Genomic DNA, 24,183 nt, shown 5'->3' on the forward strand with positions numbered 1-24,183 from the left:
AAAAGGTGTCAAAGTGTCATTTAAAAACAAGAACACAAACAACAGAACAAGTGATGAAAATAAATGTTCACCTTAGATAAATCAGGCACAGCTTTAGTTGGCCACGCTCATTTTATCCATTTCACACTTACATTACATAAGGTTATTCAATATTTTTGTTCTGCTTTCGTTATGCAACCCTGCAACTCTTAAACAAGCACACATTAACAAGTCATAAAGACATTCAAGAATCACATCTCTATAGCATACCTCTCTGCTGGGATTCAGCATTATACTATTTTTACCACAGATTTTTTACACTTCTAGCACCTTTCACCTAAAGATGTCAGAGTGCCATACACAGTCCGTAAGTGATAAAAGGCAAGAATGAAATACTCAGACTCCCAAACTTGTTCAAGAAAGCAGCTCCATAAAAAACTGAATTTCAATGTAACTATTTGGCTTATTACACCATTATAAAGTGTAGATCTTTTTAATGAGATTAATTCAGAAAGCAGTATCTAGAGTATCTAGATTTTTCTGCAGATCAAATTAGCAAGTCCAAACTAAATGTAAGTTTCACCACAGCCCAAAGTAATTTTTTTTCAAAACGCTGAATCAAAAAATATTCAACCCACTATGGAGTAAGTTCATCAGTATTATCCTGGTTGATATACCATACAATCCTTTTGCTGCTTTTGGCAGTAAGTGGATGTGTCCCCTCAGCCTGTGTCTACTAGAGTTTCCCTTTCCTTCTTCAAGCTACCTTGATAAAATCTTGCTTGCTAACATAATAACCCTCATCTGACAAGTCAATTCAGAACATCCATCTATTCCAAATTTAAAAAAAAAAAAATTCTTTGCAAGCAAACACAGACTTTCAAAAAAATTGTGTGGGATTTTCAAAAAAATTCCAAAGGGAATAAACAGCCAAAGGACAAGACACACAATCTTACCCTCATTTAATTAAACATCAGAAATGCTATCAATAAAACACTACTTTACTTTCCTAACTCTTTTTAGCAATGGTAGAGTGTAAAGGCAAATGTGACCCCAAGTGCATTTCTGGAACCATACTGGCCTACTGCAGAAAATAGAAGGAGTCTGTGTAAGTCTGTACAACAGAATTATATCTTCACACACACACACTTAATGACAAATCTTCAGTAAGTTTGTCCTCACCCTAGATGGTGAAAAAACACAACAAAAAACCCCACAAAAACATGCAAAAAAACCCTCAAAAACCAAACCAAAAGCCAGAATATTTTAAGAAAAGTGTATGATTACGGTTTCTTACAAAATTCTATAAGTTTTTTAAAAGGGAAAAACCACATCTATGCTCAACTGACAAAGTCCACAGCTGGAGTCCCAATCCTGTGTCTACACAGAAATCTGTGTGAAAGCATTGCAAAAAAATCAAAGCGTAGTTGTGAAGCTAAGAATATAAAAACGTGTGTTTTCTAAAATGCAAGCTGTCCTAAATATAATCACTGTGAGCAGAGATTTAATTTAACCTGCTTGTAAAAATCTGATAGTCTAGAGAAAATGGGAACTCTGTGGAATGAAAAAAAAAGCAGTATTTCTATGCTGCTTCAGTCCAGAACCCTGCCACTATACAAGCAAAGGAAAGACACTTCAAACACCTTTAGCCAGTAAATATAAATCAGTATCATATTTTATCTGTCTTAAAGTTCAAATTTTATACTGTCAGAGAAAGCTAAGCCTAAAGAAACTAAGGGAGGAAAAAAAGGAAAAGATACATGAACTTACACTATTTTCCTTTAATTTCACTGACATTAACAATTCTGAGAAACTTGGGAGATGTGCTCACAGTCCAGCTACCATTTTTCAGCCCCCTTTTGATTACGGGGGAATTTAAGTGGTGTTTTTTACCGTCAATACTGAAAGACAGGTTGAAGCTGGTTAGGTCAATGAATGGCACAGAAGAACTGCAGACTGGGAGCCCCAGCAGTGACTGCATACCACAGCTTTTCTCCATTTCCCACAGTCTACTTCCTCATTTTTCCATTCCGCAGCAAACAGAAGAGGAAAGGCATGGTTAACACCATGTCACATCTACCAATGTGCTTTCTGAAAGGTGTATCTGATCCCAATTGAAGAAAAGAGCCTTTACTACATTACATGAGAACTTCAGGAAGACTGATGTTAATGCAGCCATACCAGTGACTAAGAGAAGCATTTTATTCAGCTTTTCATCCATACCCAGCTATAGGCAAGGCTGAAGCTGCACACACAGCCATAAAAACTGATCCTGATGACAGTTGTTACTAGAAGATTCCCACTCTAGAAAAGGTCAAAATATTACTTTCCATACCATTCTGTAAATAGTTATGTCATCAGTTGAAAGGCAAAGTAACCTGATGCCAACAAGACTGCAAGCTGACAGGTAGCATGCTTGATGAAAAGTGACCCACAGACGAAAGCTGCTTCTCCATCAGTCAGCTCAGGTGATATGTACTGACTCTCACATAACTGGGTTCGGGTGATGCGTTTTGATACTTGAAAGACTTCTCAATTTTACTTCCATCTTTTCTCCATAAAGATAAAATCAGCTACGAGCTGGAAGGCCTAACACCTCTCTAGCGGCATGAGAAGGCGTTTGATAAAGGAGATCTGAGTGAAATAATGTTGCTATAGCTCTTAAAAAAAAATACTATGTAACAGATACACCTAAAAAGCAACTTCTATTAAATAAGGTTCAGTGAAGAACGCCCTCCAACAAACAACATTTGTTATTAAAAAGCCCAGGAGACAACAGAGTACAGCAACTGAAGTGCAGGACTATAATCAAGTTAGAACACTCTACAGGGAAGATTGGGATCATGTATAGAAAATATCAGCAGGGATTTTCATTCCTAAGGAAGACACCTGAAAGTCTTTAGCAACATACTGCATGTACATGGGTGTTATAATATATATGAAGAATGAAACAGAACAGGCAGTATAAGAACTGCACTTAAAATGCTGAGTCCCTCCCATTAGCAACAACACTCAACAAAGGGTGCACAGAGAAAAGGAAAGCTCTGTGAGAGACAGTAACACAGATTGATTTGCATGCTGGAGCTCATCATATCTTCAGACTCCCTTGCACCCTGACCATAATTTCAGCCCATTTTCTCCAGCAGCCCTCTTTTCTCCTTATTGACTTATCCTCAATTTACAGAGACATGCATTTTCAGTCTCACTTCCATACTCAAAATTAAATGCAGAGTCTTTCCATAAAAATATAACTGTAAGACACAAGAAAACAGAATCCACTGGGAGTCAAAGAAGATTATATTACATTTCCAACCAATTCTATTAATATATTTGTCATACACAAGATAGAAGAAACCGATTGTGAAAGATTACATGATATCAAAAGACACAAAAAGATTAATAACATTGTGTGTTCCATCCAGTAAAGAACAACAACATGGGTGGGCAAGAAAGAAAAAGGGCAGTAGGAAAATAATAATTAATGTCAATATAACATCAATCTAATGGCAAAAATATAATATCTGATATTCTCACCTTTACAGCAAAGATCATTTTGGTAGCCACAGTCTGAACAGAGTAGAAAGGTGATTATTATCCAGGAATACTTGGAAATCGCTACAATATTCTAGAAAGTTTATTACAACAACAGCAAGGCCTAACCCAAGACAAAGAGATAATACTCTTTCTTTCTTTTGGTTTAGTCTGAATACAATTCAGATGTGAAGGAAAAACAGAGGTAAGGTTGCTCCCCCAGACCTCAGTATCTTTAAAACCTCCTGACACCAAGCAGGTAAAATGCTGGACAGCTGTCCTTCTCCAAGCAGAGAGCCAGAGCTGTGGCAGAGCTGACAGTGGTGAGTTCGGTCTGCTCAGTTCTAGAGAACACCATCTACAGACACATACAGAGAAAAGATGTTTGATGAAAGGCTCAACAAGTGATACATGCTCCTGTAACTTGTGTTGAAATTAAGATTATTTTTCAGAAGTTCATCCATTCTTAAACACAACTGAAGAATGCAATGTATTTCATACCACTACAAGACCCCAAATTAAAATTGAAACCTTATGTCTTGTAGGGGTATTCTTTTATTTCATCACAAGTTATTGAGTCCACCTGTAAGACTCAAACACATGTGGCCCAGTTTATGTAAGAGGTCAGATTAGATCATTGTAATATTTCCTTCTGGCTAAAAGTATACATATACACTTCAAATGTGCAACTCCAAAGGAGATCAAACTGGGGTCTGACCTTACATTCTTGTTTAAATGAGTGACTGGAATATCGGAAACGAGTCATAGCACAGTTACTGGCCAAGTCTGAATTCAGACCAGAAACCCATTAATTATTATGTTAAGACAATATTCCAGTTTTTATTTTAATACAACTAACCTGTTCATGTAGATGAGAATCATCTTTCTTCCCTATTTAGACATATATAATCATTCTCCTAACCTAGCACTTTCCTTGGTCACTTTTCCATCATCACACCCATATCCTAAGTTACAAGTGTTCTGCATCAGCCTCTGTGCAGGGCACTGCCTCTTGTTTCAGCTGCCTCAATAAGCATTTTCTGTCAGTCCAATATACATATTGTCACCTCAGCAAAAGAACTGCCATTCCTTCTACAGTAAAAGAACTTGACTGTGATCTACAGTGGAAAGTGAACTATGCAGAACATTACAAGGGAGATTTCAAGCAAGATGTGTGGACCAGCTCACCAAGCAGAGAATCAGACAACTGCAAGGAGAGCTGGCATTGAACGCAGATCAAAAACCTTCTCAACAGACCTCCTTAACAATAAACCGAGTATTTCTCCTAGGAAAATACAGTTCAGATAGCATTTGGCATATCTGCCCAAAGGCTTAGGCTAAGAAGAACTGCAAGAGACATTGGTAACTACCAAGCAGGTAGGTACATCCAGCCTGATCAGTCTGAGCACAGTCTTTCTTTTCTAAAAACAGTTCTGATCCTCTCAGTCAAACATTTCAACTACACTTCGCAAAAGCCTAACCCTACACTAAGCATTCCTTTGTCTAATAACACCTAGCAAAGCTAAGATAAATGAATGCTATTAACAATAAAGAATCTTCTGTAGGATCTTTTCATACCATATAGACTGGTCAAGAATGAAGAGATGCAGAACAAGCACTATTGAAACTAGACAGTTGTGCTGAGTCTACCCCACACACTGGTGAAGCAAAATGAATTTGTTAGCTAACAAAGACAGCATATCTCAAGCAAAGCTATTCACATCCATCTTCACTTCATCATAAGTATAATCTCTGGGCAATTCCCAGTCTTCTGCACCATGGGAGGTGGAAGCCTCACTTCCCCCCGGTGAATCAAAGCTAACAAACCTACTTTATTGTGCAATTACCTTCTAGCTTTGATCCTGCTTTCAAAGTCCCAGAGCAAATGCAGGTGGCTTGTTCATAAGATGGTTCTCATACAAGAAGACTCCCAATGAACCATAGTATTTTTGCACACAAACTCATCAGGGACCAACACCAATTATATACACACAGGAATATCCTTGTCCAGTTTGTCCAATACTTCCAAGTAGGTACAGAAACCAAGGTGGGAGTAGTACATATCTTAAGAAAAACTGCTACAAGAATTTCCAAGATTAGGTAATCAATGCTATGTAAAAATGACTTTAGAGTGTGTACTTCTACAATTTTTGTACCTAAAGACCTGGAAAACAGAAAGACAGTAAAACTATCTCAATACAAAGGTAAAAATAGCTAGGCATTGCCATTGGTTAGTGAAAGGATTTAAGTAAAGGAAAAAGCACCATACTGTAGCCAACACAAACCACACCAAACTTTAAGCACTCATCAGAAAATGGAGTTAGGAACAAACTGGACTATTTGTAGTCAGCCTCCAGACTAGGACAAGGATACAACAGCTATCATTCCTGCAACAAAAATTGATGCACTACACCACAGTAAGAAACGGAACCTGAAAACCTAAACTTTGTTAAAAACAGAAACTTTTTCACTTTTCATGTTACTATCACAAAAATCCCAGTTCTCCAATCACTCTATCTATCCATCTGTTACCATACTGTGACTGTAACTTCTCTCTCAAAGTAATATTCCCTATTGTCTCATAGCTCTTCTGCAATACATTTTTACTCAGGACAGAGATCCAGAGATACATAAGTGAGACACATTGTGGTGGCCATTATGCAATGTTAATATGTTCCTGTGTATCTCAGCAAACCAGAGCTCACCACTCACTTGAAGAATTTAATAATTCTACATAAGATATATTAGAGGTCCTTCAATTAAAAAGTTTCTTTTCAAAGGAGCTCCTGAGAATGGTCAAGTGACATTTTTTATCCAGTCATGGGTATGCTTCAAAAATACCCACTCCCCCTCATCATAGATGGATGAGGTTATAGACCTCATGAGGTTAATGCTGCTATTTACTTCCTTACACCTTTCAGAAACGGAGTCATATCTAAGAATTATGAACCTGATAAAATATATTTGGTGGCTGTCTCAGTCCAGATTAGACTTTCCTTTTTGATTCTCCCAGGGCATGTTTTGTTACAACAATAATGCTAATGTACAACTAGTGTGCTGACCATAAGCTCTAGACATCAACATGAGGCATCAACTGCCTCATGTCCATCTTTCAAAACAGTCATCCCAGTTCCAGCAATTTGTCTTCTAGAGGCTTACATCTAGCAGAAAAACATTCATCTCACCCAAAGAAGCAAAGGATAGAAAAATTCTCCAGTGTAACAACTGCAAGATTGAATGCAGTTTCTGCAGAAAGCAGACAGTGAAGATACTGAATGACACTGTTATCATTCAAAAATTCTAAGAGAGAACTGGCAGACTATCAGGGCAGCATGAATCTTGCCTAGCATTCAATGTTATTAACATAAAATATGTATTTTAACCAGGATGAAGCAATGGGTAGGTGACAAGACAAAAGGCCATTTATCACCATGGTTCTTAGAAAGTGGCACCTTCAGGAAGCATCATCTCACAGCTGTGCAGGGCAACAGTGAGCTTTGAGAGATCCATCTCTGAATGCAACATACAAGTTAGTAACAAGCCTCTCCAAGGCACCCATGCTCATGGTGCTCAAGGTTCCCAACAGCTCACAGCTTAATGGAGACAATCACTCCTGGTGTCACCTGGCTTCAAGCTTCAGACCCCAACCACCACCCAAACACTCACTTTCTCCTGCCATAGCACAAAGCAGCTATAACAACCTAAAGAGGTTCTTCCACCAAGAAAAGTCACAATCCAAAGATTCAAAACAATGGTATGATGCTGCACTCCCAGGGAACTTCTTCAGAGTCCTCAATTGCACCTGATATCAAACATACACACAGAGACCTGAAAAGAGGCATTCCATGCTTTATCTGACACCTCCATGAATTACAGAACCAACAATGGCAAGGACACCCTGAACAATGTTAAAAAAGGTTTCTGCATAATTTTCTCTCCCAGATGTCAACATGAGATCCCAGTGAGTGAGCAAGACTTGCAGCAATAAACAAAAATCTGCTGCCTTTTGAAGAAAGCAGACCTGGAGCACTGCCACATAGGGCTATGATAACCAGAATTACCTGCTCTTAAATAACTACTAATTGAAAAAAAAAAGAAAAAACAACCAAAAATTAATAATAATAATAATAACAGTAACAAAAATTGTATCATTTAGTTATGTGCAACCAGTCTGCATAAACTTGTGGAACATTTATAGGCAGCATCCTAAGTTGTTGCTAGAGTAATCTGTAATCTGTAACTACATGCTTGTGAATGAGCAGGTAAAGAAATGTGCTGGAGAAAAGTTCCAATATATTAAATGTCTTGGCCAATAATTGCACAACAGGAATTATGTAGCAATAACCAACAGGTAAATGTGCTTTGTTTCAGTGTTGTTTCCTTCTTTGAAGACAAAAGTTCCCTTTTCAAGATCCAGTTTATAATCAATTCCATCTATTCAGCTCTATTCAAAATGCTACACCTCAGCAGCTCAGAGAACTGGGAAGGGTGTGGGAGTGGGCACAAATCCTTATGCATGTATGGATCCAATCTACAACCTTAGAAAGAACAAATGACACCTGCAATAAGGGAAATGACATCACACACATCAAGTAAAGTTATTAAAAGGCTATAAACGGTGAGACTCAAAGAAAAGCTAAAGTCCTGTGGTCAGGAACCCTTCCCCATAGCTAACAAAAATAACAGGAGCATTCCAGAACATATTTAGGCAAAAGGTAACATTTTCCTACTTGAAACACAAAAAGTATGTTATTTTTTTTTCTATCCCTACAGCACTCAACACAGTGGCATACTGGGTCATGGGAAGCATGGCCATGGTCTGTGAAAGTTGAGTCACAGTAACTATCCACGTTTCCCACATAAACATGTTAATAAGCCTCTGACTATGGAAAACCTGGACTTTCACATTTACAAAGTATCTCTCTCCCTTAAAGATTTTTACCTGTCATATCAAAATAATACATATGTCAAAGTATGTGTTTGCAAACATACTCTCTTTTGCATGTAAACAAGGGTATCATTGTTTGTCCAACTAGCACCATATGGGTTTTCGTTTAAACTTATTACATAATCTCCCTGAAGACAGGGAGTACAAAGTAAAGGCAGTTTAACATTTTATTTCACAATTCTTACCTTCAATATTAACAACAAACAACTGCTTGATGTTTAAATATTAGCAGATTACACAGCTGCCACAGGACACTCTGATTGTGTGACCTTCATTCTTGCTTAAGATCTGAGCTGAAAAGTGAAGCTATCAAAGAGGGTACTTGGAAATAATTTACAGTTTCATGCAGGAATATAAAATAAACTAGTGAAGACCTATTTTTTTATGCAATGCTGTCACTGTAATCCTAGGGGTTTATCTGCCACTGACTTGCCACACCTCAGTCAAAATTGTTAAAGAGTTCACAATAACTCTCCATAATTCACGTAAGTTGTAAGATACCTGACAACAATAATTAAAATCTTCTCATCTCCTTTAGAAACTGTGGAAACATTTTCAGCATTTTAATTACAAACTATTCTGATTTTAGCTTAAATGATTTTGGCTTCTCATCTGTGAGTCTATTTTATCATAGATATTTGCATAAAGCAATAACTGTTTCATTAAAACATTAAATTTACTTCTGCTGCATTGCCCTCCAAATGTTTTTGTGAGATCACTTGGTTGCAGTGGAAATAATGATGATGTCAAACTGAACATTTTAATTTAAAGATGGGAATTTAAAGATAAAATCCTTAAAATTACCTCCAGGAAAGCATTTTTAGCAGAGGGGTAAACAATATTGAACCTTTATTTTCCCCAAGAAATGGACTTCCATTTACTTTGAGGGCATTGCAGTCAAACTAAACTCTAAAAATACCAGATTAACAAACACAGAGCAGTGTTTAAGACACTAGAGAAGACCTGGCACTTTTCTTTTAATGACTCAGTAACCAAGAGCTCTTCCATTTCATTCCTTGGACACTTGGGTTGATGTCAGCACCCTGACATCACCAAATGAATTCAGAACAGCATGTCTGCCATCCCATAGTACCCTACTTTTTAGCCCAAACTGTCAAAACTGTAGCAGAATTCCAAAAAAACTCCTTCTGACCAGTTGATCCAGCACTTTGAAACACAAAAAGTTAATGCTTAACCTCAAAAAAAAAAAAAGGCTGGGTGATTAATCAGTGATTACACCTCACAGCTTTCACAACCGGCACTACCCCAGAAAATCTGCAGTGAACAGAAAATCCAGGAGATCTCACACTAGTTGTCATTATAGACACCTTTGTTTGATCAAATTGTGGGTCATACACAAAGTCCCAGGTTTTCAAAACTACAAAATTGTAGGCACACATTCTGTACAAAACTTCCTAAAAACACTGGAGGAAAACAAGTGTATTTGGCAGACTTTCTGTGCATATTTTGCTAAGATACTTCCATAATTTTCAAGAGTTCAGTGCTCTCTTTACTTCCTTCACTCGCCACACATCCAGAGAAAAAGGGGAAAAAGCTGATTTATTATCAACTTGTCAAAGGCACACAGAATAAGGAACTATTAAGTCCTATTTCAACTATACAGGATTTGAATGCTTGCACACTTGAGAATTAAGTATTCTGGTCTGGGCTATTCTCATACCTGAGATACTGAATCTATAGGTTACATGTAATGGAAAACCAAAAGCAAATTGCAAGAGTTTTGCAGTCATTAAGGGTTTTACACCACTATCTTCTTTATGGAGACAAAAGAGGCCCAAAACTCCTGTAGTATAATCTTCACAATGCAGAAAAGACTGAACCTGCTGCTTCACACCAGTTAGTCTTGACAGAAAAGATTCAGACCAAGTTACTGATCTAGGTCTGCGAACAGAGTAAAAGCAGTTGTATAAAGTTTGTTGTTGCCATGTTTTTCTTCCTTTTGAACAGCATCAACATGGGACTAATTCATGATCTTTAGAAAGTAGTTTCCAGTTAGACTGACACACAATGGCAAGCAGTCTTAGACAGGTGAAGTGACAGGAAGGAGGAAGGCTGACTTGATGTCAGTGACAAAAACTATTTTAATGGAAATGTGAAATTATTCAAAAATTTCTTCTCCCAAACACGTGAAGATTTCTCTAGTCAGATTCAGACTGCACAATGGGCTGAGAGAAGGAATCAGGCAGACGCAGTATTTTTACATACCATGTTTTTCTAATGGCTTTTCATACCCAGTGCCTCACTTAAAGGTTTCTTCTGTCAAAGATCTGTTAAATCAGCGATGTTTCATCAAATAGTAGTTGTCAAACATGATAAAGAACTACAATAATAAAATACGTGACCAAGAGGTTTTAGCAGCCAAGGATTCAGGGAAGACTGGAAATAGGTTTTATTCCAAGGCAGAGAAAAATGACAACAGTAATGAAGTCTGCTGTTTGTATTCAGTAGTACTAATTTTCAGACCTCTTCTATCCTAAAATAAGACCTACACATCAGGTCATGCAATGGACAGATGTGACAGGAAAGTCACATAACAAAGGACAGATGATAACGCATGACTGCTATTGCAGGACATATCTTTCAATTAAGTCTTTTAAGAAGCTAGACTCCTGCCCTGCTACTGATACAAGGCAACATCCCAGTCTCTCTCCCACACTAAGGGCCCACACCAGATCCCAGACTTGCCTAAGCAGATGTAGAGGGCACCTGATGTAAAAGAAGTGCAAAAATAAAAAAGCAAAGCCACACCATAAACACACACTACCAAGAGGCGTTAAGACAGGAGATTTTATTTCTCAATGTAGGAAACCACATGTCTACACGTTTGAACACAGACCTTCAAACCAGTTGCACGTACAGGCATAGAATCTTTGTGTCATGATCCTGCTGATGGCCTTTCATGTTTTGGAGACGTTACCTGCATTTTGATTAACACCCATCAACCTTTGACGAAAGATGTAGTCAGATGCTGCTCAAGCTACTCCAACACTGAATAATTTGCTCTAATTTATTTTTTTAAAACTACTCTAATTTACTGCTTTACTTTGATGAAGTGGGCACTTTTGATAACTTCCCAGAATTACATATCCATTGGCTGAAGCAAAAACCCAAACCCCCCCCCAAAATGGTGATTCTACTAGCTGAGAGAGTTCAGGGAAGTTGGGATAAGAAATAGCAACTAAAATATAAAGACAATTAGAATTTCTTCCTCCTACTAGCTGGATGATTGGCATTTGGTTTAGGATCATCCTGGTGAAAGCCTCCTCCCCTGTTGACTGAGTGCATTTTTAAGTAGTCGGCAAACATCATCAGGAAAGAAAAATGTGTGCCCTTCCATATTCTGAAATCTACAGGCATTTTCCCCAGTACACAATGTCAGAATGAAAAACAAAGCACAGTGAGTGCTAGTTAATTTTTTCTCTTCATCTCCTTTCAAAGCCACCTCTAAGAAAAGACTCCAACCTGCCACAGAACCTTCTTTGAACCTTCCATTTCTTACTAAGTTTAAACTTATCTTCTCAGATAGAAATGAAGCTTGGCTCCAGGAAAAAAACATTTTTAAATCCTTGGTGAATAAAGATCAGGCAGTATTCACCTACAGAAATTGAAAAATGTGAAAAGACAAATGCAAAACAGTGTGTGGAGCTTGAAAAATCTGTGGTCAATGGCATTTTACATAACAATCTGAATTCCAGTAAATCAAATTTCAATTACAAAGGAAGTATCAACAAGATCACTGTCACAAACAGAGAAATAATAAACTCTACTGGGGAAACAAGAAGCGAAATTCAACTATATCAGATGTCTATTCTTATCCTTTTCTTAAAGTTTTCAGTTGAAGAAATTTGTTTAGCTATACAGGAAATACTCAGATTTTGATTCCCCACACTTCCCTCCCTGTACAGTTCCACAACTGCTCAGGAATGATATACTTCAGACTTGCTCAACAGCTGTTTAGCTCAAAAGCCATGTTTTGATACTTGAGAGTACTAATTACACAAAAACATCTGAATCACAGAATATGCTGAGTTGGAAGGGACCCACAAGGATCCAATAGTCCAATACCTGTTCCTGCACAGGACCATCCCCAAGATGATTGGACAATGCCCTCCCCACCACGAGCCTGAGGGCATTGTCCAAACACTTCTTGAACTCCATCAGGCCTGGTGCTGTGACACTTCCCTCAGGAGCTGTTCCAGTGCCCAACCACCCTCTGGGTGAAAGAACCTTTCCTAATATCCAACTTAAACCTCCCCTGACACAAATGCAGGTTCTTCCCTTGGGTTCTGTCACTGGTCACCAGAGTAAGGAGATCAGCGTCTGACCCTCCTCTCCCCCTCGTAAGGAATTTCTAGACTGGGATGAGGTCTCCCCTCAGTCTCCTCTTCTGTAGGAGGAGGGAAAACAAACTCTGCTTTCACGTATTTGTAAGGCTGGCTAATAACTGTGGTCATCAAGGTATACAACATCTTCTGTATTCTAGCTTTGAAATTTAGTTTACTCTTTCAATCCTTCAATTATCCTAATCATCAAGGCATAACAATCATAGTTGTAAAAAGCACATGTATTACTCTTCTGATAGGTTCCAATAATTGCAAAAATAACCTTTAAAAGCCCTGAAATTTCTAAACTGATGGAATTTTTTTAAAAAACTAGACATTAAGAGTTACAGTGTACATTATCTTCACATGGGATTGATTCACAGTGGGACCTGAAGACTGGAAAATAATTTAAAGAATGCACCCTTTACGTGTAATGCTAATACCCTTCAAGTAAAATTATTCTTTGATATTTCTGTTTTGAAAAGAAGACACAATCAAGTTTCAGCTATATTATTTGTGGCTAATCTCAATATAATCTAACAATAGTTCTACAGATAACTACAGCTCTAGGACTATTATTGCCACCTCACCAAAACTTGGACCTCAGCAATTCTGTATTCTGGCAGCTTCTCTCAGCTAATATATGTTAGTCAAAAAGCATTTAAAGAGCTTTAAAATGCTCAGTTTCTAAAGGATTGTTCTTCAAATTACAACATAACATTAACTATTTGCCTCCCTGATCAGTTTGCTTTGCTGCCAGACAATCCTGCCCCAGATACCCAAAAGAGGGGCTGGAGTACATTCATTATTAGCATTCTGCAAAGCCAAAAAGGTAATCTTACCAGTCTGAATAAATATTCAACTGTGTTTCTCCCACATTAGATCCAATTTAATTAACCAGTGGTATGAGATAAGATGCGGTGTTAACATCCTTTTCTATCACTGGCACCTGGTTTTCATTAAAGAGAACTACTAATAATGCAAACAGCACTAATAGGGCTGGGAAGAGCTCACCTGTCATAAGGACAGTTTGTGGAGCAAGAATTAACAGCTTCAAGAGAGGTTACCTGTTCTATTCATTGCAATCACAGTCACCTAAAATATTAACAGCATGAATGCCAAAAATGTGAAAAGACTACAGAGATGTACAGAGTAAAGAAAATTTGTCACTTAAGAATGGAAACACTAAAACAATCACCAGTTGTGGTAGTACTATTTATTACAATAAACTTAGATTGCCTAAGTTTTCCAAATATGATATCTGGTTAAAAAAAACAAACAAAACCCAAATCAAATGAAAACAAACAAAAAAACATTACAGCAAAAAACCTGCAAAAATCCCAGAAAAGGTCTCATGTGTCTGTTCTCAGCTGTACCCTGCCTCCAGCTCTGGTCAGAGCTTTGAGATCAGGTCTTCTACAAAAGGATAAACTAATATTATTGATGCTAACGTGGACTTGCTGGTAGGGAGCAAGACCAAGGGCATGTGGAGATCATAAGTCATAAAGGCAACAGTAACGTAAACCACAAATGCATGAAACCTCTCTGTAGCTTTGTTTTTCATTTTGACCTTTATACATTTTAATATGGAAAATTCATAAAATGACATAGTGCTTAACAATTCACATCTGTATCAATCATTCAAAAACTACCAATCAAAGGAAAATAAAACACAGATTATCGCACAGCTCTCCAAGTTCCTTCATCTTCAGCATCCATCATCAAAGCCATCCTCTTTTAATTTCCCAAGTATCTGGAGAGTTAGGATTTCATTTCTCAGAGTTAGGATTTCACCAGCTGCCTGACTCCTACAGACTAAGGCTGCAGTCATCTTCTGTGTGTTGTGTCGAGCTAAGGCTGATCAGCACTGTTAGAAAAACATGTAGGGACCAGCTAGGCTAATCAAGGCAAAACCAACCACAAACTTGCCTAAAGCAAGTGGCAGTTACTCCTTCTACAGCAAAGTCAGGTCACTTTTGAATACATAAATAAGCCAATCAGACACATCTTTAAAAAAAGAAAAAAAGCAATAGAATAGTAGAAACCATTTGCAAGGGAAGTCTTATTCTTAACTTCTGCTTACTCAGAAAACTCCTTTTAAAAACATTCCTATCAGTCTAGGTATTAGGCTATACAGAGAAAATGGGACAAAATACTTTAAAAGAGAATAAATATTTAAAAGAAAAATGACAACAAAGCTTTCTTGGTGTTTCAGTTCCATTTTTTAGTCTCCTTCTTTCAATTTAAATTTTTGCCCACTAGCACGTAAATAACTTGTGGGGAATTAGTTGACTAATTAGTTCTATGACAATCTCACAATTTTGCCTATGCAATATTACAGTTACATCCACATGGCTACATTCTTGCACCACACTTCCCACCTTCAGGGAAAAATCCCCACAACCTCTATGGGTATCCCAGCACGAACCATGGCTGACAACAGACAAACAAACCACTTACCAAAAGTAAAAAACCCTGCCTTCTTATTTCTCTGACAAGCAGTGGAAAATATAAAAGTATCTATAAATGCACAGCAGTAAATATTCCTATAGTAGTCACACTAAACAACCCTTCACAGGTTTCCAGCTTAAGGTATTTCTGTGCTCAGTGCCATCCACATAACTCTTTAAACTGCTTTGCTGTGAATTGTTCTAGGGAACTGATCTGATCTGATGCAAACAAAACCAATCTATATACACTAAAAAAAGAAAAAAAAATTGTGTCACTTTTTTCCCAGTCAGTTATCCACTTCAATTCACCCCTGCACCATTACACTACTCTAGGATTGCCACTGAATTGTCATATAGTGAAATCACAACTTCATGGCTACTGCCAGCTTTTAAAAACTGCAGTGACCTGGCAGTTCAGAAAACAAACAGGTACCTCTCCACACCACCCAACCAACAGAAGCAAGTTCAGCCCTGGCATCAGAGCAGTGAACAATCAGCCTGACACCAAGGCAAAGAACCAGTCCTAGAGACCTGGTCTAGCCTAGCCTTGGCTTTCAAAGAAGAACCAGTAAGATCCTAAAGATGTGGAGTAGTAATGATACTAAGATTTTAGAAGTATTTTTAAAAGGTCTGGCTGTGTGGGCACAAGTCTGCCCATCTCAGTGCATTCTCTACAAATAAAACTGTGTTTGTGTATTTGCAAACTCCACTCTGCTCAGCCTCTGAGTGTCTGATCCATTAGCACGCCCCACTACCTCTAGTCAGAGCATGATGCAAAAACCATTCCATTTGTACAAGCGGAAAGTCACATGCAATTTAAGGTTTTAGGATTCCAGAAGTTTCCCCAAGGTGCACATCCAGAACTGCTGCAGCCCTGATTTGAGCATGTACAGACATTTCAGACACGCTGACCAGGCACCCAGCAACCACACATGCAACACGTCTAATGCACATCGGCAGTGAGCACCACCAGGCAGCAACCCTCCGATGCTGCGGCAGCTGGAGGCATCCTTCATGCAAAAATGCATCAACACTGCTGGCAACAAAGAATCCAAACCTTCCCCCCTCTCAGGTGGGTACCATAATGGCTAGAAACTGAATCAGGTTCTGGCAACAAGGAATCCAAATCTTCCCCCCTCTGGGCCAGGTACCATAATGGCTGGAAACTGAATGAGGTTCTGGCCCACACCTCTCGCCCCCAGTCCTTGTGTTGCATTGTAACAACCCAGGGCAATGGCCCTGCCTGAAACAGAGGTGCAAACCTTGCTCTTTAGAGATCCTCCAGGGACTTTCCTTCTCTTCATCCCTATTCTTTCATATCCCACTGGCTGCCTTAGATGCTCCCTAATGAGCACACTGGCTGTTTTGATACCGATGCATCACAGCTCTGGTAGTTTCTTAATTCCAAAGTCAAGTGGGTAAAACAGTTAGGCATGGAGATGTTAGTCTAAAGAACAGCAAAAAAATCATCTTTTTCTAAATTGGTTTTCACATGGCCAGAGTGTAAGGCAGATCTCCAAGGAGATTCGAAGAGTGACCATATTGGTCAGCACAAAAACACTTCTGGCAGGCTGCCTATGCATGCAAGATATCATAAATATATAAATCCAGCAGCTGATGTTTAGGGATCTCACATGTGTCCAACAAGAGGAATGTGATTAGTCCTGCAACAAGCTGTTTTTCTTCTGTTTCTTCTCTAAATGTAGTTTGGTGTACATGCAGTCACTTTGCCACTCTCTCTCTCTCTCTCCAATGTTTATTTTTTCCCTCTTCAGAGGAAAAGAAAAATGCCAACAACCTATTCCTTGTGAGCAATTTCATCCTTTAACACACTGGATTTTGTTCAGGTCAAGTAACAATTTTGGTAAAGAATATAATTGCAATTGCCTGTTTCTAAGATCTTGTAAATAGCATGACATTATTTTAAAAACTGCATTTACAGTGTTCCTTTAAGTGTTTTAACACAGCTTCAGCTGAAATTGCTTTATTCCAAAGCAATTGAATATAGAGTATTTTTATAAGGACCTCTTTGTCTCTCTGTAAATGACAGAGATACAGATCCTTTCCAGAAAGAGAATGCATCAGAAAACATGCAACCTTACATTTCACTAGCCATAGTTATCTAGCACCATAAAACATCAGTTCCTGAAGATTATGTTGTAGCTAAAGCAAAACAGCATGATTAGCAGAGTAAAGTAGTGCCTAGAGGCCTTACGCAAGTTTAGATTTGGCACCATACAAACACACAGGCTCTATTCAGTACGGTAAAGCCATTCTACAGCCAAAGCAGAGGCAATTCCATAGATCAAAAGCAAAAATTAAGCTAAAATTCAGCAGCACATTCATTCCATCTTCCAGGAAATACAGTATCACATACCTCCTTGTCATACTCCTTGGACAACATAGACAAATAAAATAGATATTGGCCTAAACAAGCTGGTCAGAAGACACATTGTTATCATTCAGGGCTGTAAGCTTGTCTACATTACAGCTCCAGGAGTGCCTTTAACACGTGGTTTGAGGCACACTTCGAAGAGCTCCTTTAACCTCCTGCGACACAAAGCTGCATAGAAAGAGCAGATTATTTCCCAGTGTGATAAAATCCAGACAGCTTTAAATACTTTTCAGCAGGCATCACAAAAGACAAAGTATACACATAACTGCTGGATCCAGTAGCGCTCTCCTAGGCTATACATGAAGCAAAGTCACCCTGCAATTCCTCTTACAGGGGTACCATAATGGAAAGGAGCAAGCTCCAAAAACTAGCCAAAACCACTGGCAGTTGCAACATGTGATGCCATCAGTACCTAACATACTGAAGACATAAAGCAACCTCTTCCACCACCTCCCCTTGCCCCCACCTTGCTCTGATAAGGAAAGGTGGCATCAGAGAGGAAATAGTAGCACAAAGACACAGGTAAAATCAATTGAGACAAAACCCCCACTGTAATAAAGCTTCTTTTCAGGGTAACAGTGTCCACTGTGGCAGAGAGCTCTATGGAAGTTTTCCACAGCAGAATTGCTCCATGAGTGTCTTTCCTCGGATTATTCTTGCCAGTGGGCCCTGTTGCATGCTGTGAGTCTTGTGAGACTGGGACTCAACCAGTTCTCCTGAAGGTACACATCATAAGCAAAGATCTAGGCAGTAAAAGAAACCAAATGAAACCAGACACATAAACTGTGACAGGCAGGACAGTGGAGTACATGACTTGGTTTCTCCTCTCTTTCAGCTGCAGTCATCAGTCATGCTACTTTGTACTTAGAAAAGGTCTGAAATTATCAGCACTCATACAAATTCAATGTCCCTCTATCAAGCAAATTTTGGTATCTTAAGAAATCAAGATGCAGTAATAAGTCATAAGCAGCATAAATACATGGTTTTTTTTCTGAGGGGAAAGTGGAAAGAAGAGTCTTATGATACATATAAGAATTTACATATTTCTGCACAGATCCAAAATATAACTATGCATGAGCAAGAACTGCTGGACCTGTACAGACTAGCAACAGGACTTTTCATGTGGATATTACACAGTGCTATCACATCCAAAAAACTACCATGGTACCATTAAGTGCCGTAACACTATTAAATCTATAGTACATAAACTCAGTGCTTCAGGGAAACAGATTGCTCTCTCCTTACTCACCAACCACCTTTCTCTCCACAACTGATCTCACTGAGTGGCTGGAGCCTGTCCACAATGGACTCCTCTCCTTTCAAGGACACAGGAGCCCATCATGATGCCAGAATCCCTCACCTCTTCTTTTCTGAGGGCCCAACAAATCCATGTCCAATGCAATGCAATTCTTCTCTTCCATTTTGCTGGAGGAAGGGAAGAATGGCATGATTGAGGGCAAGAAGAGTGAATTTAATCTGTTCCCAGGCACACTCCACGCTACTGCTAGCACAGGAAAACGAGCACGGAAGAAGGAGCTGAACAAAGAGGCAAAATGGAGCTGAATGATGCACAAGGGGACACACTGGGTGTGCATGGCAGCAAAATAATCAAAGTGGCATGGTTGTGTCAGCATCTAATAGTTTTGGTGTTGCTTGCAATCATGTTTATTTAGAACTGCATTGCCATTGTGCCTGCATTTCAATGGCTGCTTACCCAAACCTCACTAATTCACAATATCCAGGACAGGCACTGGATCGCTTCTGCACACAAAAAGGTTTGTAGAGGCAGGGCCAGTGGTATCAATCCCTCACAGAACTCCAGTTAATACAGCTGAGGTGATGCATCCTGCAGGACTGGGGTGTTCAGTGTGAGATGTCTGACTGTAGTAACAACAAGACATACAAGGAGCCTGTGTCTGGGCACTAACTATTTTTGGTGTGACAAGGTTTAGGATTTTAAAGGTAGATGCGGCAGTAACCAGAAACAACATTTAACTCCACTGATACAGCTTCCATAATAAATAATTCCAGAAAAACACAAGAGAAAAGAGAATTAAAAGAAAAGTTAAATACATGAAAATTGCATAACCAATATTCTTTACCTTGCATTAGAACTATCCCAAATATTGTCACATAAGTCAGCAACAAATCTCTTCTTGTTACATTATTGACGTGGTTCTGACAGTCTCAGAAAGATTTACACATGCACTTAAAATTAAGCATGCAAGCAAGTCCCATTGGGTACTGATGTACGGTTCATGCCTTGACTTGAACAGTCATTTTACAGCTAGCTTTTTTAGCATGCGATCTCTGTGTTCACTTTGTTCATAGGACAATAATTTTAAAGTAACTTGCACATTCTGAGTAGTACAGGCAACCAGTATGAGCCCAATGGATAAAAGCTCACACATGACACACAAAAAAACAATTACATTAGAAACAGATATTACACAGTATTTAAAAATCAACTCCTGTATCATTATTATGCAGTTCATACAGAAGTTTATTCACATGCTATCCACAGCAGAGATAAAGTTTAATGGTGTTTATGTGCTTCCATGCTAAGCCACAGTTTTTACAGTTTACTAGGCTTTGATTCATCTATCAAAATTATTTGAGTTTGGAATTTTCATTAATGCAACTTTTAACTGTTTTGAATGTACCTTAGTGGTTATGAAGTATAAAGTTTAAAAATATTATATATACTAGCTCCCATTATAAATATCAATTTCTGACCTCAAGCTGAACAGATAAAGTAGCATAGTAGCAAAGGTAAAATCAAGTACAGAAAGAAGTCTCGTTGAGACATACCTTAGGTCCTCCCACTGAAAATATGTTTATATTTTACCAAGCAGTAGAACTTTAAAAAGACAGCAAGTCACACTTTGCACATGCATGAGACAACAGCTATGCCCAGAACTTGTAGCAGAATAGGGATCAAGGGTAACTGACGTTCACTCAACACAAACATTTAATTTTGCTGTAAAATACACACCAGGTGAACAGCAAGGGGCACTAGCTAGACTAGGTAAATTCTCTTTAGAACCACCTGGCTAAAGGGCAGAAAAACAACATTGTGATTGCATCGTTAAACACTCAAAATGAAGAAATAAGCAGGGCACACTATGTAAAGCATTAGTGCTTTGTACCTGCATTACCATAAAGATGTTCCACATCGCCTCTTTTTTGCACAATGCAGAAAAAGAAGCCAGTACCTAGGATGGTAATTTAATTACCAATGGGGTAAAAATCTTCTGGAAAATCTCACCTCTGGTTTTCACTGGAAATTTGTGTGAATATAATTTAGAGCAGAGTTTTCCCAAAACAGTTTCAGAAAATGTGTTCAAAGTTTAAGCCACTGATGTGTAACATACATTGCTTAAAATGCTGTGTAAGTTGGAAACATTGAGGCTATATACAATGAAGGAAATGAAATCAGGCTGTAGTGCCCATTTCTTGATACCTGAGTGCTTAACTATGCAGCCTTAACAGTATCCCATTTGGGTTTTCCTTTTGAGAGACTGAATTCTTAGAGTTTGCTTAATATGTCAACATTTGAAATCTTGCAAGCAAAGACCAATTACATTCAATCCCAAAGACTCATATGCCTAAAAGGGTATAATTAAAAAATCAAAGGAAACGGTCATGCAGGATACTGGCAAGGAAAAAGTACTAAAGAAATTTTAGAAAAAGCATTTAACTCACCAGTCCATTGTTTGGCTGAGGTGAAAAAGGCAAACATTACTGAGATGCATCAGTGAGGAAGTTAGAACACAAATCAAGGCACGTGCCTGCAAGCACATGTGAATAACTTCAGGCCCAGAAGCTCTTTCCATGGTGAAGTTATTCACATGTAAAATTGCAGAACCTAAGCTCTGACGTTACCCTCAAAGTACAAAATGCTACTAACATTTTGCTACTGACCTCAATATAAAAAGAAATTTACCTGTATTTAACTGTTTCAGCTGAAGAAGACAAAAATCCCCTTGAATCCCACAAGGTAATGTAATTAATCCATTCCAGCTGCTCACAGCTCTAGTTTGTTTGTTTGTTTTAACATAAGTCTCTCAGAACTTGTTTAGGCTTATAAACCAGAAGCCTTCCTTGGAAGCTATGTGAGGACTGCATGAGACCATGGGGTACAAAGAGCTTATCTCTGCCTTGCAATACACCAAGAATGCTTATGACATGACAATTAAGCCATTATTCTTTTTATTGGGTATCTCTCTGCCAAGCCTGATGTAACCTGACATATACAACATTCAATTAAGTGTCTCTTAAAGTGCTGAGTCTTTCCAACATATGCTTGTGTAGATTTTAGGGATCTGAACTGTGTAAGAAATCTAGCTTAAGGAAAAAGGACACCATGCAAATGTGTAGCATGGAGCGCACGTGTCTACCCTTTTAGACAAACACTAACTACACATTAAGTATTTTTAAGTATATGTGACTAGCATAGGTTAAAATGGATTGCAGATTACAAACACTGCTTGGAGAAGAGAAAATAAGTAAAAGGTTCAAAAAGCCAGAGAATAGAAGACCTTTAAGTCTTTAAACACCAATAGTTTGGTAGGATGTAACTGACGTGTGTATGGACCAGTGGGAAATCAAAAATTTTTTAAAAGGCTAGATAGGTCAGCTTCACAGATTCACAAATAGTGAACACAAGATTTGGGGATGACTGCTTTATATACACTAGGAATGAGGAATCAAATATTGCTCAATCCACTAAAAAAGCATGCAGTTCAGATAACCTATGTTCTTACTGAGAAAGGTGCTGACCAAAGCAGCTCTATCATATCCTAGCTAAAATAAAGGAGCACACAACTCTGGCCACACTGAGCCATGCTTTGAGTTGTTTGGGGAAGATTTGTTTCCTGATTTTTCCTCAATGTAAGTTTCATCACTGACTTCAATAAAAGGACATGGAGTAATTTCTTTTTGAAGTGTCAGTATTCAAACATGAAACTTAATGAAAGTAGTAAGTTTTGAAACACCAACACTACATCTCATTTAATCTCCCTTTAGATATGGCCTTGAGTCAGCTGATGACAATTTTTTTCTGGGATGGGAGTACATTACTAGGTAATTAAATAACGTATTTCAATTTGTTTATCCTTCTGATCAGCAAAAAAGCCTAAATATCAGATATCTACCTGACAGGACAGCACTGAGAAGTAACAATCCTTGGAAATGATGACCAGATGTGAAAACAGAAGGCAAAAAAAGGAACATGGAGAAAATGGGAGAAAAAGCAGAAAGGGACAATCGCGCTAAGGCCTGCAAACGGGGCAGGGCCAACATCTGTGCCCACTGCGGGACCTGCCAGCCGCCGTGCCGAGATCCCGCTGCATCCTCCCGTCCGAACAGCGGTGCGTGTGTCTGTCCGTATGCACAGCACGTGTGTACGTGTGTCTTTATGCATCTGTACACTATGGAACAAGGGGCTCGGCGGGGCTTTCACTCAGCACTACTGGGCCCAAATGCGCTTGGCGGAGCCGCGGCCGGGCCAGGGCACGGTGCCCGGCGGGGCAGTGCGGGGCTTCGCCGGGGAGAGCGACCCGCCACCGTCACCGGCACCGCCACCGGCACCGCCACCGGCCCCGGCCCCGGACGCGGGAGGCGCCGTGCAGTGTCATTGACGCCGATGATGCACCGCAAGGGGAGCTCAGGGCCGCTGCTCCGGGCGCGGGCAGCTGCGGATGCTCGCCGCGCTGGCACACAGCCCCACCGGCCGGGGGCCGCCTGCTGCCCACCCCCCGCTCCCCGGGGCCGGCGGCGAGCGGCCGCCGAGCCGCGAGGAGGAGGAGGCGCCACCTCGGCTTTCGTCAAGGGCAGGCCCGAGGTCAAACCCGGCAAGCGCCCTGCCGCGGCCCCCTCCCCGCCGCCCGCCCGCCCGCCGGCGGCGGTGCCTTACCTTGGCAGCCATGCTGTGCCCGGCGCGGCCACCCCTTCCCGTCCCTTCCCTTCCTCCGCTCCCCTCCCTTCCGACCGCGGCACGCAGCTTCCCCGCCTGCGCACCAGCCCGCCAGCGCCGGCCGTCACCGCTCGCTCGCACAGGCAGGGATGGGGCGCCGCCCCCGCCCGGCCCCGCCGCGGCCCCGTGATCGCCCGGCACGGTCCGGACCGGCCCTGCGGGCTCCGCGCTGGGCGCCGGGCGAGACGCCGGGAGACGCGGCCTCCGGCACCGGCGGAACGCCGGCCTTGCGGGGCGAGCACCGCCTCATCCCCGTGAAGGGCCCGGTTGCCCTCCTGGTTGCTCCACGGATAGGGCTGGAGGCCCGGCGGGCGCACAGGGACGCCGAGCTCTTGGGGGCCCTGCAGCCGCTCCGCCCGCTGGAGACGGTGACCGTGTCGCCAGCTGGTGACCCCGGGAAATGCCCCCGGCGAGCAGAGGAAGGATGCCAACACCTTCACATCAAACCCTGCTGTCCTGCCCAGCGCTGTTTTCTTCCCCTCAAGGCAAGCTGCTGTTCGAGGGATGTTTCATCCAATTGCAGCATCCCCAGCCATCATTCTGGGATGTCCCAAGAACGA

The 24,183-nt window shown here is 40.2% G+C and overlaps 1 protein-coding gene across 5 annotated transcripts in view; it reads right to left on the reverse strand.

Annotated features, from left to right (window-relative positions):
• Nucleotides 1–23,600, reverse strand: part of SLC25A13 (solute carrier family 25 member 13) — a 98,997-nt gene extending 75,397 nt beyond the window's left edge. Inside the window, exons 1-3 of one of the 5 annotated variants that reach the window (XM_036398394.1) lie at nt 23,564–23,590; nt 21,352–21,366; nt 17,629–17,643 (exon numbers count right to left, since the gene is read on the reverse strand). In XM_036398394.1, coding sequence (XP_036254287.1) covers nt 17,629–17,643; nt 21,352–21,366; nt 23,564–23,575 — 42 coding nt within the window. In that variant the 5' untranslated portion in view covers nt 23,576–23,590. Of the gene's footprint in view, nt 1–71; nt 522–17,628; nt 17,644–19,006; nt 19,072–21,351; nt 21,404–23,563 lie in introns of those variants that run through there. The other 4 variants (XM_036398403.2, XM_054518638.1, XM_036398411.2 and 1 more) reach the window with 4 other exon arrangements.
• Between the last annotated feature and the right edge of the window lie 583 nt (nt 23,601–24,183).

Source organism: Molothrus ater, chromosome 1, assembly GCF_012460135.2.
Source record: "Molothrus ater isolate BHLD 08-10-18 breed brown headed cowbird chromosome 1, BPBGC_Mater_1.1, whole genome shotgun sequence".
Classification (NCBI taxonomy): domain Eukaryota; kingdom Metazoa; phylum Chordata; class Aves; order Passeriformes; family Icteridae; genus Molothrus; species Molothrus ater.